General features: G+C 41.7%; 1 protein-coding gene across 4 annotated transcripts in view; it reads right to left on the bottom strand.

The window, feature by feature from the left end:
• Positions 1-2,580: 2,580 nt before the first annotated feature.
• LOC134824607 (neuroblast differentiation-associated protein AHNAK-like) overlaps positions 2,581-15,683 on the bottom strand; it is a 92,494-nt gene continuing 79,391 nt past the window's right edge. For 3 of the 4 annotated variants that reach the window (XM_063836532.1, XM_063836534.1, XM_063836533.1), the window contains 8 exons: positions 12,600-15,121; positions 10,692-12,329; positions 9,335-10,421; positions 8,601-8,641; positions 8,127-8,492; positions 6,757-7,830; positions 6,272-6,553; positions 2,581-5,989 (listed from right to left, as the gene is read on the bottom strand). In XM_063836532.1, the coding sequence (XP_063692602.1) occupies positions 3,260-5,989; positions 6,272-6,553; positions 6,757-7,830; positions 8,127-8,492; positions 8,601-8,641; positions 9,335-10,421; positions 10,692-12,329; positions 12,600-15,121 (9,740 nt within the window). In that variant the 3' untranslated portion in view covers positions 2,581-3,259. Of the gene's footprint in view, positions 5,990-6,271; positions 6,554-6,756; positions 7,831-8,126; positions 8,493-8,600; positions 8,642-9,334; positions 10,595-10,691; positions 12,330-12,599; positions 15,122-15,683 lie in introns of all 4 variants that reach the window. The other variant, XM_063836535.1, reaches the window with a different exon arrangement.

Genomic DNA, 15,683 nt, shown 5'->3' on the forward strand with positions numbered 1-15,683 from the left:
CATTTGAACTCCAAGCCCAACAGCTTAACAGTTATGGTTTTGACTGATGGTTTTGACTAATGATTTTATAGGGCAAAGCCTTGATCCGTGGGAACCATTAAGATGTAGTGTCAGTGACATAAATATGGTGTACGTGTCTTGTAATAGTTAAAGTTTAATAGTTTAGGCCCCAAATATTTGAGCAGTGTGGGAATTTGTGACTTTTTGTGTTCGTATAGTTTGTGGTGTGTTTAATTTCAGTTTAAGATACTACATTAAGTTCTCATGTCATCTGCACACGAGCTGCATGAGCAGCAGCCCTACCGGACACAAAAATAAAATATATGTCCGGGCTATATCGCTATATCGCCCGCTGGTATAGTTGGTAGCCCGCTATCTCAGCGGGCTGTGACAGCGGGCCGGGATATATCAGGTCTTCTTACTATCGGGCTGCGTGGGCCTGCTGGCGCAAATATAGCCCGCTGGTGGATATAAGTTTAACGTGTTTTGCCAGCCTTTTTAACCAGACCTTCCTTTTTCTTTCTGTTGCTCAATATCAATACAAAAACAAAACCTTAGGGCTGCAACAATTCATTAAACTAAACAGCTGATATATTTTAAAAATCTTAAAACTCTTAAATTCCTGATTGCTACTCCTCACACTCAACTCCACCCTGCAGCTGTCATGTCTCCAAAGAACTACGCCAACAAATCTCTATACGGGATGGAGGACGCACCAAAGTACGCTTTGACAAGCTACTACCTCTTCGTACTGCTCTCCTGTGTAGTAGGTGACACCATTATCCTAGTAGCCAGTATAAAGTACAGAGCTCTCAGACTCCACCCTTTCATTACTCATGTTATTCAGAATATCGCTGTGAGTGATCTGATGGTTGCACTTGTTTACGTGCTTCCTAAGGTTATAGCAAAGATAGCTGATGGGTGGGTATTAGGGTATGGGCTGTGCTATTTTACTGCGTATGGAACTTATTATTTCAGTTTAGCAGGTCTTCTTTTTATCTGTGTGTTGACTTCTAGTAAGCTGATTATATTGAAAAGTTCTCATGGAAGAAGGTCATTGTCTGCAAAGAAAGCTCAAATTGTTTGCGGAGTTATATGGGTTGTATCTCTAACTATTCCAGTAATGTTCTTTTTAGTTGACAAAACTGATGTGAAATTTGACTACAGAACTAATGTGTGCAGCTACCATTTCTCATCCTCCCGCTGGAAGTTACTCAAGCCTATACAAGCTCTTGTCTTTATGATTATTCCTAATTTGCTGGTGGTTGCGTGTACCGTACTTCTTGTGATACACCTGATAAAAGCAAGGAGAAGTGCTAAAAGATGCGGGGGAACGCAGCGATGGCAGGGCATAATGACTACAATCCTAACAGCTACAGTCTACTGTTTCTCCGTTCTCCCGTACGCAATATACCGCATCGCGGAGTCCAGCTCCACCGACCGCCAAGCATTCTTCCACAATGAATACCTACGGTTATCAGGGGTGTGCCTGTCCCTCAATACTATCAGCAACTTTTACATTTACTGTCTGACTGTTTCTAGTTTTAGAGAGTTTCTGTGGTTGCAGTTACATTACAGTGCTTCGTATGTGTACAATTCCAGTTCTAGTAGAGGTTCTTCCAGCGATGGCCGTTGCAGTAGATATGTTACTACTAGTAAGTTATTTGTTATGGGTAATTAAGAATCCTGATACTTTTTGCAGTAGATATGTTACAACTAGTAAGTTATTTGTTATGGGTAATTAAGAATCCTGATACTTTTTGAATCGATTGCACTTGCAGGGAGGAAATATATGTGTCTCCAATTTCAATTATACCATGCATATACCAGAGGAATTTGCTGATAGACAGTCATAAATTATTTAACATACGTTACTTTTCTAGTAGCAGTAAAATTATCTATAAGGTATTAAATATTTCCATTTTCCAGGAGCTGATACCACAAAACGTTGCCAGCCACAGCCAGAACCATCATGTCATTGGACGCGGGATATTAGAGGGGGGTCACGGCGCGAAGCTGTTCTGGCTCTGCAAACAGTACGTCATACAGAACAAAGTCAGGGTAATGTGGGAGAGATAGGGGGAAACGAGGATACAGACTCGAAGGAAGAGAGTGCTCAAGAAAGTGATTTTAATTTGACGTCAGTAACTTTTAATATAATTCATAATCCTGTTGCAGTAAGTATTTAGTGGATTACCACACACCGCTTATTTTAGCTGTTCTTAAGAATAAAATGCATATAATTATATGCGTATGTCAGTTTTTGGTGTACAAACCGTACATATATTACATTTTTGTAATTTGTTTTATTTTATACTGCAGAAGTATTCTGTATTAATAATAACGAAGTACTATTGTAGCTAATTTGAAATTTCTGAGTGTATTGCTGTTCATCATACTTACTATCGAACGAATCTAATCATAATTCTAAGTGTAAAGGCATTCTGCAAAGCAATTGGCCTTGATAAATTTATATTGAAGACATAAAATTTCGAGAGAAATGTGAAATGAAATTATTTTAATTTTGTTAGATACCTTTCGGCAAGGTGCCATAAGTACATATAATTAAAACGCGGGATATCACTATAACATATTCAGAATTAAAAGTATAAAATCTCTGTAATATATCACTATCTTTCGTCTAACAATTGAAACTCAAAACAAAATAACTCAACAATAAAGCAGAATTACACACGTAGCACGTCGCCTTTCTGCCGCCAGTGAATTTTTAGCTTAGCAAAAATCTCTCAACTAAAAACCCGAAACATTGTATCCTGGTTAAAATACGTCTGTGGCGGCAAAAATGAATTTTCTTGTCGCATTTTTAAATTAAAAAATTTGAAATCAAAATAAAGCAGCCCCTTCGAAGCGGAAAACTGATTTGGTTAACAAATTTAACAAAAATGCTCCACTTTCTTCAATCGCTATACAAACAGATCGTTGTAAATAAGTCATAAATGAAACAATGCGTATTTACAGTTTCCTGTCCAGGTCTCCTAGTAAAATGTATCGAGTGTTTGAGTGTTGAGCTGAATAGATTAAAATCGTGAAAAACTGCACGTTATGGGGAGCCGCGCACATTTCTCATGTGATTATCACGTGATGGACACGTGAGTTATGAATTGATGTTTGTCAGCCGCAGTCCTAGTTTGTCGGCTAATGTAACCGAATCTCATGGCCCCTTTCTTTTGATTCTGTTCTGGGTCGCAACACTACCCCGAAATGCTGAGAAATGCATGCAATCTAACTAGTCGAGTCGCTAGTCTTTCTTTGAGTCGCTGTCGGATGAACTTGACGACGATGATGAACTCGATGAGGAAGAGCTCGATGAGCTCGATGATGATTTTGATGATTTTGAACCCTTCTTTCTCCTCTTCGTCTTCTTCTTCTTCTTTTTGCCGAAACCGAGGGCGCCTAACAAACCGCCGCCGCCTCCTAAACTGATATCAGCACTAGCATCTCCACCAGCACCTCCACCGATTTCTAATCCCGCTCCGCCACCTGCACCGACATCTACATCAGCACCAGCGCCAGCACCAGCACCTAGGTCAGCACCTCCACCAATACCTCCACCAAGGCTCAGACCTCCACCGAGACCACTTCTGATATCAGCATCAGCTTTAACCTCAGGGGCAGCGACAGTAATGTCAGCATCAAGATCAGCACCTCCACCAAGGCTCAGACCACCACCGAATCCACTTCCGATATCGGCATCAGCTTTGACCTCAGGGGCTGCAACAGCAACGTCAGCATCAAGGTCGGCACCCCCACCGAAACCTCCACCAAGGCTCAGACCTCCACCAAATCCACTTCCAATGTCAGCATCAGCTTTGACCTCAGGGGCTGCAACAGCAACATCAGCATCAAGGTCGGCACCGCCGCCAAGATCAATGTCACCGCCAAAACCTCCACCAAGGCTCAGACCACCGCCGAATCCACTTCCAATGTCAGCATCAGCTTTAACCTCAGGGGCTGCAACAGCAACATCAGCATCAAGGTCGGCACCGCCGCCAAGATCAATGCCACCGCCAAGATCTCCACCAAGGCTCAGACCACCACCGAAACCACTTCCGATATCGGCATCAGCTTTGACCTCAGGGGCTGCAACAGCAACATCAGCATCAAGATCAACACCACCGCCAAGATCAATGTCACCGCCAAGACCTCCACCAATACTTGCATCTGGAGCATCAGCGCTGGCTCCTAGATTTACGTCTACATCTGGAACACTAGCACCGAATCCGAATCCGAAGCCTCCTTTCTTCTTCTTTTTCTTCGAATCGTCACTGGATGATGATGACGATGACTTAGATCCTTTGACTTTGATACCACCACCAAGACCGCCTCCGAAACTAAGGTCTGGTCCGCTAACATCGGCTCCACCTTTTCCAAACAAATCAGCCTCTAAACTAGCGCCGGTGTCTACGTCTACACTAGAGTTAACTTCTGGTGCTGCGACCTTGACATCAGTATCTAATCCTCCTCCGATTCCTCCACCAATTCCTCCTCCAAATCCTCCACCGATATCACCTCCACCAGAGACTTTTACGTCAGGTGCAGATACATCAACTTCTGGGCCTTTCACATCTACTCCACCACCCAAATTTAAGTCAACATCAGGTCCACTGGCTTTGCCACCTAATCCGAATCCGAATCCACCTTTCTTCTTTTTCTTAGAGTCATCGCTAGAGGATGAAGATGATGATTTTGATCCTTTTCCATTGATTTTGATTCCACCACCGAGGCCACCACCGATGTCTCCACCGATACCACCGCCGATTCCACCGCCGATGCCACCACCTACCTTCAGATCAGCATCAACATCTCCGCCGATTGATCCGCCTTTCTTGGCGTCAGCATCCATTTTGATATTAAGGTCAGGGGAAGCTTTTTGGACGTTGAGGTCGAGTCCACCCAGCTTCTTGGATTTTTTGCTTCCTTTCACCTTCTTCTTTCCTTTCTTTGATGGAACGCAAAGTCCTCCACCGTTCACAGAGTCATCTGAGAAGTTGGCATCAACATTACCGTCAACTGCTGCACCGACTGTTATGTTAGCATCAGGCTGGGGTCCCTTTGCTTTGCCCCTGAATTTGGGCCATTTGAAACCACCCTTAGCTTTGGGTTTCTTCACATCCAGATCAACGTCAGCTTTTGGACCATTAACATCAATGTCGGCACCGCCACCAATCTTCAGGTCAAGATCAACATCTCCTTTCGGTGCTTCTACTTTAGGTCCTTCTATTTTGACGTCGGGACCACTGATATCACCATTAAGACTACCGTCTATACTACCCTTAAGTTTAGCATCAGCATTGAGATCTATATCAGGGCTTTTGGCTTTTCCACCGAATCCGAAATTGGGGAATTTGAAACCTCCCTTTCCTTTAGGTTTCTTCATATCCAGATCAAGGTCTGCTTTGGGACCTTTAATGTCAATATCTGCATCACCTCCTATGTTCAGGTCAGCGTCTAGGTCTGCCTTTGGTGCTTTAACGTCGAGATCAGCTCCTCCACCTAGATTCAAATCAACATCGACATCTCCTTTAGGTGCTTTAACTTTCGGTCCTTTGACCTTGATATCTGGTCCACTGCCACTGAGGCTTCCACTGATGCTACCATCAATCTTTGGTCCCTTGACCTTTCCTCCTCCTGATCCTCCGAACCCGAAGGATGGGAATTTGAAACCACCACCACCGCCACCACCGATATTCACGTCTGCGTCTGGTGCTTTAACATCGACATCAACATCAGGTCCTTTAACGTCGAGATCAGCTCCTCCACCTAGATTCAAATCAACATCGACATCTCCTTTAGGTGCTTTAACTTTCGGTCCTTTGACCTTGATATCTGGTCCACTGCCACTGAGGCTTCCACTGATGCTACCATCAATCTTTGGTCCCTTGACCTTTCCTCCTCCTGATCCTCCGAACCCGAAGGATGGGAATTTGAGTTTGGGGCCTCTGATATCTGCGTCTAAATCAGCATCCACCTGAAAAGGGAATCGTTATAAAAATCAAGTAAATAGGTGATAAATTAACATGGAACTTCCTTAAGTAAGTTATAAATCGTAAACTGAGTGGCCGAGTTTGCTGATTGCACTGCATTAGTTTGCTACATAACCAAGTCTTTGAAGCTAAGCCCAGGGTGGGATCGAAGCTACCGGTCGTAATGACCATTATGTACGAAAAAAGTTTAAAAATTGTAATACATAAACAAAAACTTTTTAAATCTATATTTATAACAATTGTTGTTATGTTAAAATAAAACTTACGTCTACTTTAGGACCATTAATATCAACATCGGGTCCTTTAACGTCAAGATCAGCTCCTCCACCAAGATTCAAATCAACATCAACATCTCCTTTAGGTGCTTTAACTTTCGGTCCTTTGACCTTGATATCTGGTCCACTGCCACTGAGGCTTCCACTGATGCTACCATCAATCTTTGGTCCCTTGACCTTTCCTCCTCCTGATCCTCCAAACCCGAAGGATGGTAATTTAAAGGATGATTTTCCCTTTACTTTAGGTGCCTTTATGTCTGCATCTATGTCGGCCTGAAATTTTACCAATTAAAATCGAGATATTGCCTTCACAAACAATTTCATCATTGACATTTAAAAAATTAATGTGAACAAAATGTGCAACCAATGGTAATTAATTAATGAAAAGTTGGATGAATAACAAACAATATCACGCTGTCACGATATTTACATGCGATTTGTCATCACAATGGTTGCCGTGTTAGAATAAAACTTACGTCTACTTTAGGGCCATTTATATCAACATCGGGTCCTTTAACGTCGAGATCAGCTCCTCCACCAAGATTCAAATCAACATCGACATCTCCTTTAGGTGCTTTAACTTTTGGTCCTTTGACCTTGATATCTGGTCCACTGCCACTGAGGCTTCCACTGATGCTACCATCAATCTTTGGTCCCTTGACCTTTCCTCCTCCTGATCCTCCGAACCCGAAGGATGGGAATTTGAAACCACCACCACCACCGATATCCACGTCTGCGTCTGGTGCTTTAACATCGACATCAACATCAGGTCCTTTAACGTCGAGATCAGCTCCTCCACCTAGATTCAAATCAACATCGACATCTCCTTTAGGTGCTTTAACTTTCGGTCCTTTGACCTTGATATCTGGTCCACTGCCACTGAGGCTTCCACTGATGTTACCGTCAATCTTTGGTCCCTTGACCTTTCCTCCTCCTGATCCTCCGAACCCGAAGGATGGGAATTTGAAACCACCACCACCACCGATATCCACGTCTGCGTCTGGTGCTTTAACATCAACATCAACATCGGGTCCTTTAACGTCGAGATCAGCTCCTCCACCTAGATTCAAATCGACATCGACATCTCCTTTAGGTGCTTTAACTTTAGGTCCTTTGACCTTGATATCTGGTCCACTGCCACTGAGGCTTCCACTGATGCTACCATCAATCTTTGGTCCCTTGACCTTTCCTCCTCCTGATCCTCCGAACCCGAAGGATGGGAATTTGAAACTACCACCACCACCACCACCGATATCCACGTCTGCGTCTGGTGCTTTAACATCGACATCAACATCAGGTCCTTTAACGTCGAGATCAGCTCCTCCACCTAGATTCAAATCAACATCGACATCTCCTTTAGGTGCTTTAACTTTAGGTCCTTTGACCTTGATATCTGGTCCACTGCCACTGAGGCTTCCACTGATGTTACCGTCAATCTTGGGTCCCTTGACCTTTCCTCCTCCTGATCCTCCAAACCCGAAGGATGGGAATTTAAAGGACGATTTCTTTCCCTTGACTTTAGGTCCCTTAACGTTTGCTTCTAGGTCGGCCTGAAGACAATATCGTAAAAAGGGAAATCTTAATTTTACAATTTAGAATATAAAAATATTTAAGGACAGCCCCTTAAAGCGGCAAAATGAAAACTCGCTTTTGGAGCATGTTGATGAGTAAAGTGCCTAATTTAAAGGATTATTTTCGTATCTTGAAGACAGATCGATCGTTGAATAAACAACTATTTTGAACAAATAATCCAGCTATTGGAATTACGTATGAATTTAGTTAAATCCAGCAATTTTTGCGCTAAACTACAGTAATAACTTGGTGTAGTGTAAAAACTAAAACTTACATCTACTTTAGGACCACTGATATCAATATCGGCTCCACCACCGATGTCCAAGTCTGCTTTTGGTGCTTTGACGTCAACGTCAACGTCAGGTCCTTTAACGTCGAGATCAGCTCCTCCACCAAGATTCAAATCAACATCGACATCTCCTTTAGGTGCTTTAACTTTCGGTCCTTTGACCTTGATATCTGGTCCACTGCCACTGAGGCTTCCACTGATGTTACCGTCAATCTTTGGTCCCTTGACCTTTCCTCCTCCTGATCCTCCGAACCCGAAGGATGGGAATTTAAAGGATGATTTTCCCTTTAATTTAGGTCCTTTAACGTTTGCATCCAAGTCTACGTCCGCTTTTGGAGCATCAATGTCGGCCTGAACGTTATTTCTTTGGTAAAATAACCGTCGAATTTGAAGCATAAAAAGAGCTTGCAAATTTAAATTTCTTGATCAGTGAGTTGACACGTTAAAAAAACAAATTACCTTAATCTTAGGAGCGCTTACATCTGCGTCGAGATCACCACCTGGGAAAAGTGAAACGTTATAAAAGAGTTTAGATTCTAGGGTTAAATTAATATAAAGAACAATGTGCTTTGGAAACAATTAACTAATTAACGATCAAGGAAAATGTGCTCAACTAATGTATTTAGATAAGACATGTGGGTCGAAAAATTGATGTTGTCTTTAGTAGAATATTGCCAGAAAAGGCTTTTCTTGAAATTTTTTCCCGAGGGAAAACAGTGATAAACCTTAATTTATGGTGCAAATGGAGATATACCACGCCGAATATTATGAGTTTATACTATTAGTATTACAGTCCTTTAGTACAGACTTGATGTTTATATCAAGTGTTTCTTAATTGTGTATCGAGGTTATACCGGTAAAAAGGAGTGCTTGATTATGCTTATTTAAGGAAAATTGTTTATAAAATAACATCCACAAACACAGTTATATTTCCAGCTTATGTATATTACGTAATGATAGGATAGCTTTGATGTCATCAGATCTTTGTCGAAATAGAAATTTCAACAATAGCAGATAGCAATTAAATGGGCTCCCAATCGCATGCCACATTAAAATATATTGAATCGACTAGTTCATAACTTCATGAGGAGCAAGTCAATAACGTTATGATTTACAAAAAATAATAATCGTAAACAATCACAAACAGAACAATCACCGAAATCAGCAACAAAGACATGCAGTGCTATACTTACCAACTGGAATATCTACATCGGCATCACCCTTCAATGTTAGATCAACATCAGCATCGCCTTTTCCACCGAATCCAAACCCGAAGCCCCTTTTCTTTTTCTTTTCGTCATTACTAGAGCTACTTGAACTACTTGAGCCGCTTTTCTTTCTGCCGAATCCAAATCCAAAGCCACCTTTACCTTCAAGATGGGGCTTCTCTATATCTACATCTCCCTTTACTTTAGGAGTTTTAACCTTGATATCAGCATCTGGTTTGTCGGCCTTCACCTTGATTTTAGGATCTGGGATATCAATGTCAGCGTCTCCTTTAAGCTTGAGATCAATATCGGCATCACCTTTGCCGCCGAGACCAAACTTGAAGCTTCCTTTCTTTTTCTTCTTTTTCTTGTCGTCATCACTTGAACTACTGGAGCCACTTTTCTTGCCACCAAATCCTATACCAAAACCTCCTTTGCCTTTAGGTTTTTTGATATCTACATCCACATCTCCCTTTACTTTAGGAGTTTTAACCTCAATATCAGCATCTGGTTTGTCAGCCTTCACCTTGATTTTAGGATCTGGAATATCAATATCTGCGTCTCCTTTCAGTTTCAGGTCAACATCAGCATCACCACTGCCGCCGAGACCAAATTTGAAACCTCCCTTCTTCTTTTTCTTGCCGTCATCACTTGAACTACTAGAGCCACTTTTTTTGCCACCAAATCCAATACCAAAACCTCCTTTGCCTTTAGGTTTTTTGATATCTACATCCACATCTCCCTTTACTTTAGGAGTTTTAATCTTAATATCAGCATCTGGTTTGTCGGCTTCGACCTTGATTTTAGGATCTGGAATATCAATGTCAGCGTCTCCTTTAAGCTTGAGATCAACATCGGCATCACCTTTGCCGCCGAGGCCAAACTTGAAGCTTCCTCTCTTTTTCTTCTTTTTCTTGTCATCATCACTTGAACTACTAGAGCCACTTTTCTTGCCGCCAAATCCTATACCAAAACCTCCTTTGCCTTTCGGTTTTTTGATATCTACATCCACATCTCCCTTTACATTAGGAGTTTTAACCTTGATATCGGCATCTGGTTTGTCAGCCTTGACCTTGATTTTAGGATCTGGGATATCAATATCTGCTTCTCCTTTTAGTTTGAGGTCAACATCGGCATCACCACTGCCGCCGAGACTAAATTTGAAACCTCCCTTCTTCTTTTTCTTGCCGTCATCACTTGAACTACTGGAGCCACTTTTTTTGCCACCAAATCCAATACCAAAACCTCCTTTGCCCTTAGGTTTTTTGATATCTACATCCACATCTCCCTTTACTTTAGGAGTTTTAATCTTAATATCAGCATCTGGTTTGTCGGCTTTGACCTTGATTTTAGGATCTGGAATATCAATGTCAGCGTCTCCTTTAAGCTTGAAATCAATATCGGCATCACCTTTGCCGCCGAGGCCAAACTTGAAGCTTCCTCTCTTTTTTTTCTTTTTCTTGTCATCATCACTTGAACTACTAGAGCCACTTTTCTTGCCGCCAAATCCTATACCAAAACCTCCTTTGCCTTTCGGTTTTTTGATATCTACATCCACATCTCCCTTTACTTTAGGAGTTTTAACCTTGATATCGGCATCTGGTTTGTCAGCCTTGACCTTGATTTTAGGATCTGGGATATCAATATCTGCGTCTCCTTTTAGTTTGAGGTCAACATCGGCATCACCACTGCCGCCGAGACCAAATTTGAAACCTCCCTTCTTCTTTTTCTTGCCGTCATCGCTTGAACTACTAGAGCCACTTTTCTTGCCACCAAATCCAATACCAAAACCTCCTTTGCCCTTAGGTTTTTTGATATCTACATCCACATCTCCCTTTACTTTAGGAGTTTTAATCTTAATATCAGCATCTGGTTTGTCGGCTTTGACCTTGATTTTAGGATCTGGAATATCAATGTCAGCGTCTCCTTTAAGCTTGAGATCAATATCGGCATCACCTTTGCCGCCGAGGCCAAACTTGAAGCTTCCTTTCTTTTTCTTCTTTTTCTTGTCATCATCACTTGAACTACTAGAGCCACTTTTCTTGCCGCCAAATCCTATACCAAAACCTCCTTTGCCTTTAGGTTTTTTGATATCTACATCCACATCTCCCTTTACTTTAGGAGTTTTAACCTTGATATCGGCATCTGGTTTGTCAGCCTTGACCTTGATTTTAGGATCTGGGATATCAATATCTGCGTCTCCTTTCAGTTTGAGGTCAACATCGGCATCACCACTACCACCGAGACCAAATTTGAAACCTCCCTTCTTCTTTTTCTTGCCGTCATCACTTGAACTACTAGAGCCACTTTTCTTGCCACCAAATCCAATACCAAAACCTCCTTTGCCTTTAGGTTTTTTGATATCTACATCCACATCTCCCTTTACTTTAGGAGTTTTAATCTTAATATCAGCATCTGGTTTGTCGGCTTTGACCTTGATTTTAGGATCTGGGATATCAATGTCAGCGTCTCCTTTAAGCTTGAGATCAATATCGGCATCACCTTTGCCGCCGAGGCCAAACTTAAAGCTTCCTCTCTTTTTTTTCTTTTTCTTGTCATCATCACTTGAACTACTAGAGCCACTTTTCTTGCCGCCAAATCCTATACCAAAACCTCCTTTGCCTTTAGGTTTTTTGATATCTACATCCACATCTCCCTTTACTTTAGGAGTTTTAACCTTGATATCAGCATCGGGTTTGTCAGCCTTGACCTTGATTTTAGGATCTGGGATATCAATATCTGCGTCTCCTTTCAGTTTGAGGTCAACATCGGCATCACCACTGCCGCCGAGACCAAATTTGAAACCTCCCTTCTTCTTTTTCTTGTCGTCATCACTTGAACTACAAGAGCCACTTTTCTTGCCACCAAATCCAATACCAAAACCTCCTTTGCCTTTCGGTTTTTTGATATCTACATCCACATCTCCCTTTACTTTAGGAGTTTTAACCTTGATATCGGCATCTGGTTTGTCAGCCTTGACCTTGATTTTAGGATCTGGGATATCAATATCTGCGTCACCTTTCAGTTTGAGGTCAACATCGGCATCACCACTGCCGCCGAGACCAAATTTGAAACCTCCCTTCTTCTTTTTCTTGCCGTCATCACTTGAACTACTAGAGCCACTTTTCTTGCCACCAAATCCAATACCAAAGCCTCCTTTGCCTTTAGGTTTTTTGAAATCTACATCCACATCTCCCTTTACTTTAGGAGTTTTAATTTTAATATCAGCATCTGCTTTGTCGGCTTTGACCTTGATTTTAGGATCTGGAATATCAATGTCAGCGTCTCCTTTAAGCTTGAGATCAATATCGGCATCACCTTTGCCGCCGAGGCCAAACTTGAAGCTTCCTTTCTTTTTCTTCTTTTTCTTGTCATCATCACTTGAACTACTAGAGCCACTTTTCTTGCCGCCAAATCCTATACCAAAACCTCCTTTGCCTTTCGGTTTTTTGATATCTACATCCACATCTCCCTTTACTTTAGGAGTTTTAACCTTGATATCGGCATCTGGTTTGTCAGCCTTGACCTTGATTTTAGGATCTGGGATATCAATATCTGCGTCACCTTTCAGTTTGAGATCAACATCGGCATCACCACTGCCGCCGAGACCAAATTTGAAACCTCCCTTCTTCTTTTTCTTGTCGTCATCACTTGAACTACAAGAGCCACTTTTCTTGCCACCAAATCCAATACCAAAACCTCCTTTGCCTTTAGGTTTTTTGATATCTACATCAACATCTCCCTTTACTTTAGGAGTTTTAATCTTAATATCAGCATCTGGTTTGTCGGCCTTGACCTTGATTTTAGGATCTGGGATATCAATATCTGCGTCTCCTTTCAGTTTCAGTTCAACATCGGCATCACCACTGCCGCCGAGACCAAATTTGAAACCTCCCTTCTTTTTTTTCTTGCCGTCATCACTTGAACTACTAGAGCCACTTTTCTTGCCACCAAATCCAATACCAAAACCTCCTTTGCCTTTAGGTTTTTTGATATCTACATCCACATCTCCCTTTACTTTAGGAGTTTTATTCTTAATATCAGCATCTGGTTTGTCGGCCTTAACCTTGATTTTAGGATCAGGGATATCAATGTCAGCGTCTCCTTTAAGCTTGATATCAATATCAGCATCACCTTTGCCCCCGAGGCCAAACTTGAAGCTTCCTCTCTTTTTCTTCTTTTTCTTGTCATCATCACTTGAACTACTAGAGCCACTTTTCTTGCCGCCAAATCCTATACCAAAACCTCCTTTGCCTTTCGGTTTTTTGATATCTACATCCACATCTCCCTTTACTTTAGGAGTTTTAACCTTGATATCGGCATCTGGTTTGTCAGCCTTGACCTTGATTTTAGGATCTGGGATATCAATATCTGCGTCTCCTTTCAGTTTGAGTTCAACATCGGCATCACCACTGCCGCCGAGACCAAATTTGAAACCTCCCTTCTTCTTTTTCTTGCCGTCATCACTTGAACTACTAGAGCCACTTTTCTTGCCACCAAATCCAATACCAAAACCTCCTTTGCCTTTAGGTTTTTTGATATCTACATCCACATCTCCCTTTACTTTAGGAGTTTTTATCTTAATATCAGCATCTGGTTTGTCGGCCTTAACCTTGATTTTAGGATCAGGGATATCAATGTCAGCGTCTCCTTTAAGCTTGATATCAATATCGGCATCACCTTTGCCCCCGAGGCCAAACTTGAAGCTTCCTCTCTTTTTCTTCTTTTTCTTGTCATCATCACTTGAACTACTAGAGCCACTTTTCTTGCCGCCAAATCCTATACCAAAACCTCCTTTGCCTTTCGGTTTTTTGATATCTACATCCACATCTCCCTTTACTTTAGGAGTTTTAACCTTGATATCGGCATCTGGTTTGTCAGCCTTGACCTTGATTTTAGGATCTGGGATATCAATATCTGCGTCTCCTTTCAGTTTGAGTTCAACATCGGCATCACCACTGCCGCCGAGACCAAATTTGAAACCTCCCTTCTTCTTTTTCTTGCCGTCATCACTTGAACTACTAGAGCCACTTTTCTTGCCACCAAATCCAATACCAAAACCTCCTTTGCCTTTAGGTTTTTTGATATCTACATCCACATCTCCCTTTACTTTAGGAGTTTTTATCTTAATATCGGCATCTGGTTTGTCGGCCTTGACCTTGATTTTAGGATCTTGGATATCAATGTCAGCGTCTCCTTTAAGCTTGAGATCAATATCGGCATCACCTTTGCCGCCGAGGCCAAACTTGAAGCTTCCTTTCTTTTTCTTCTTTTTCTTGTCATCATCACTTGAACTACTAGAGCCACTTCTCTTGCCGCCAAACCCTATACCAAAACCTCCTTTGCCTTTAGGTTTTTTAAGGTCGATATCAACATCGCCACTCACATCTACATCTCCCTTTACTTTAGGAGTTTTAACCTTAATATCGGCATCAGGTGTGTCAGCCTTGACCTTGATTTTAGGATCTTGGATGTCAATGTCTGCATCTCCTTTAAGCTTGAGGTCAATATCAGCATCACCTTTGCCGCCGAGACCAAACTTGAAGCTCCCCTTCTTCTTTTTCTTTCCGTCATCACTTGAGCTACTCCCTCCAAACCCAAATCCGAAGCCGCCCTTGCCTTCAACTTTGGGTTTCTTTACATCAACGTCCCCACTAACGTTGGGACCTTTAACATGGATATCCCCGCTCGGTTTTGCAGGATTAACATCAATATCAATATCAGCAATATTCACATCAGCATTCGGAGATGGTAGTTTACCTCCTGATCCTCCTGTAAAGATGGTAGACTGCTAGAATTCCTCCTAATATTCAGCAAAAACGCATCATTCATTGAATGTAGTGAATGTAGTGAATGAAAGGATGGAATGTAGTGAATGTTGGACATTAAGGATGGAATATAGTGAATGTTGGACATTAAGGATGGAATGTTGTGGGTAGTCAGCTAGAAACCCTTCTATTATCTGGTAAAAACGTGTAATTGATGGATGGAATGTTGTGAACATTGTGAATGATGTGAATGTTGTGAATGTTGTTATATAACTCTCGAAGGGTATGTGAACATAATTTGACTATTGATGAAGCTGTGTAATAATTTGGCAAGCTTATCAGAGATTGGAATAGAATTGTCAGTGTATAACATGCCTTTGTACCTGTGAGCCACAATCTCACATGTGAATCTTCCTATTGAGTATTGGCATGGGTGAATGATGACTTTTCAATAAAAATAACCTCAGTTATAATAAATACCAGCATTAACAAGCAATATCATTTTCATTTGATTGAACACAGAAGATTGTTGTTCATCGGCGTACTCGCAAACTTTTCATAGCAAA

Source organism: Bolinopsis microptera, chromosome 12, assembly GCF_026151205.1.
Source record: "Bolinopsis microptera isolate Bmic1 chromosome 12, MBARI_Bmic_1.0, whole genome shotgun sequence".
Classification (NCBI taxonomy): Eukaryota; Metazoa; Ctenophora; class Tentaculata; order Lobata; family Bolinopsidae; genus Bolinopsis; species Bolinopsis microptera.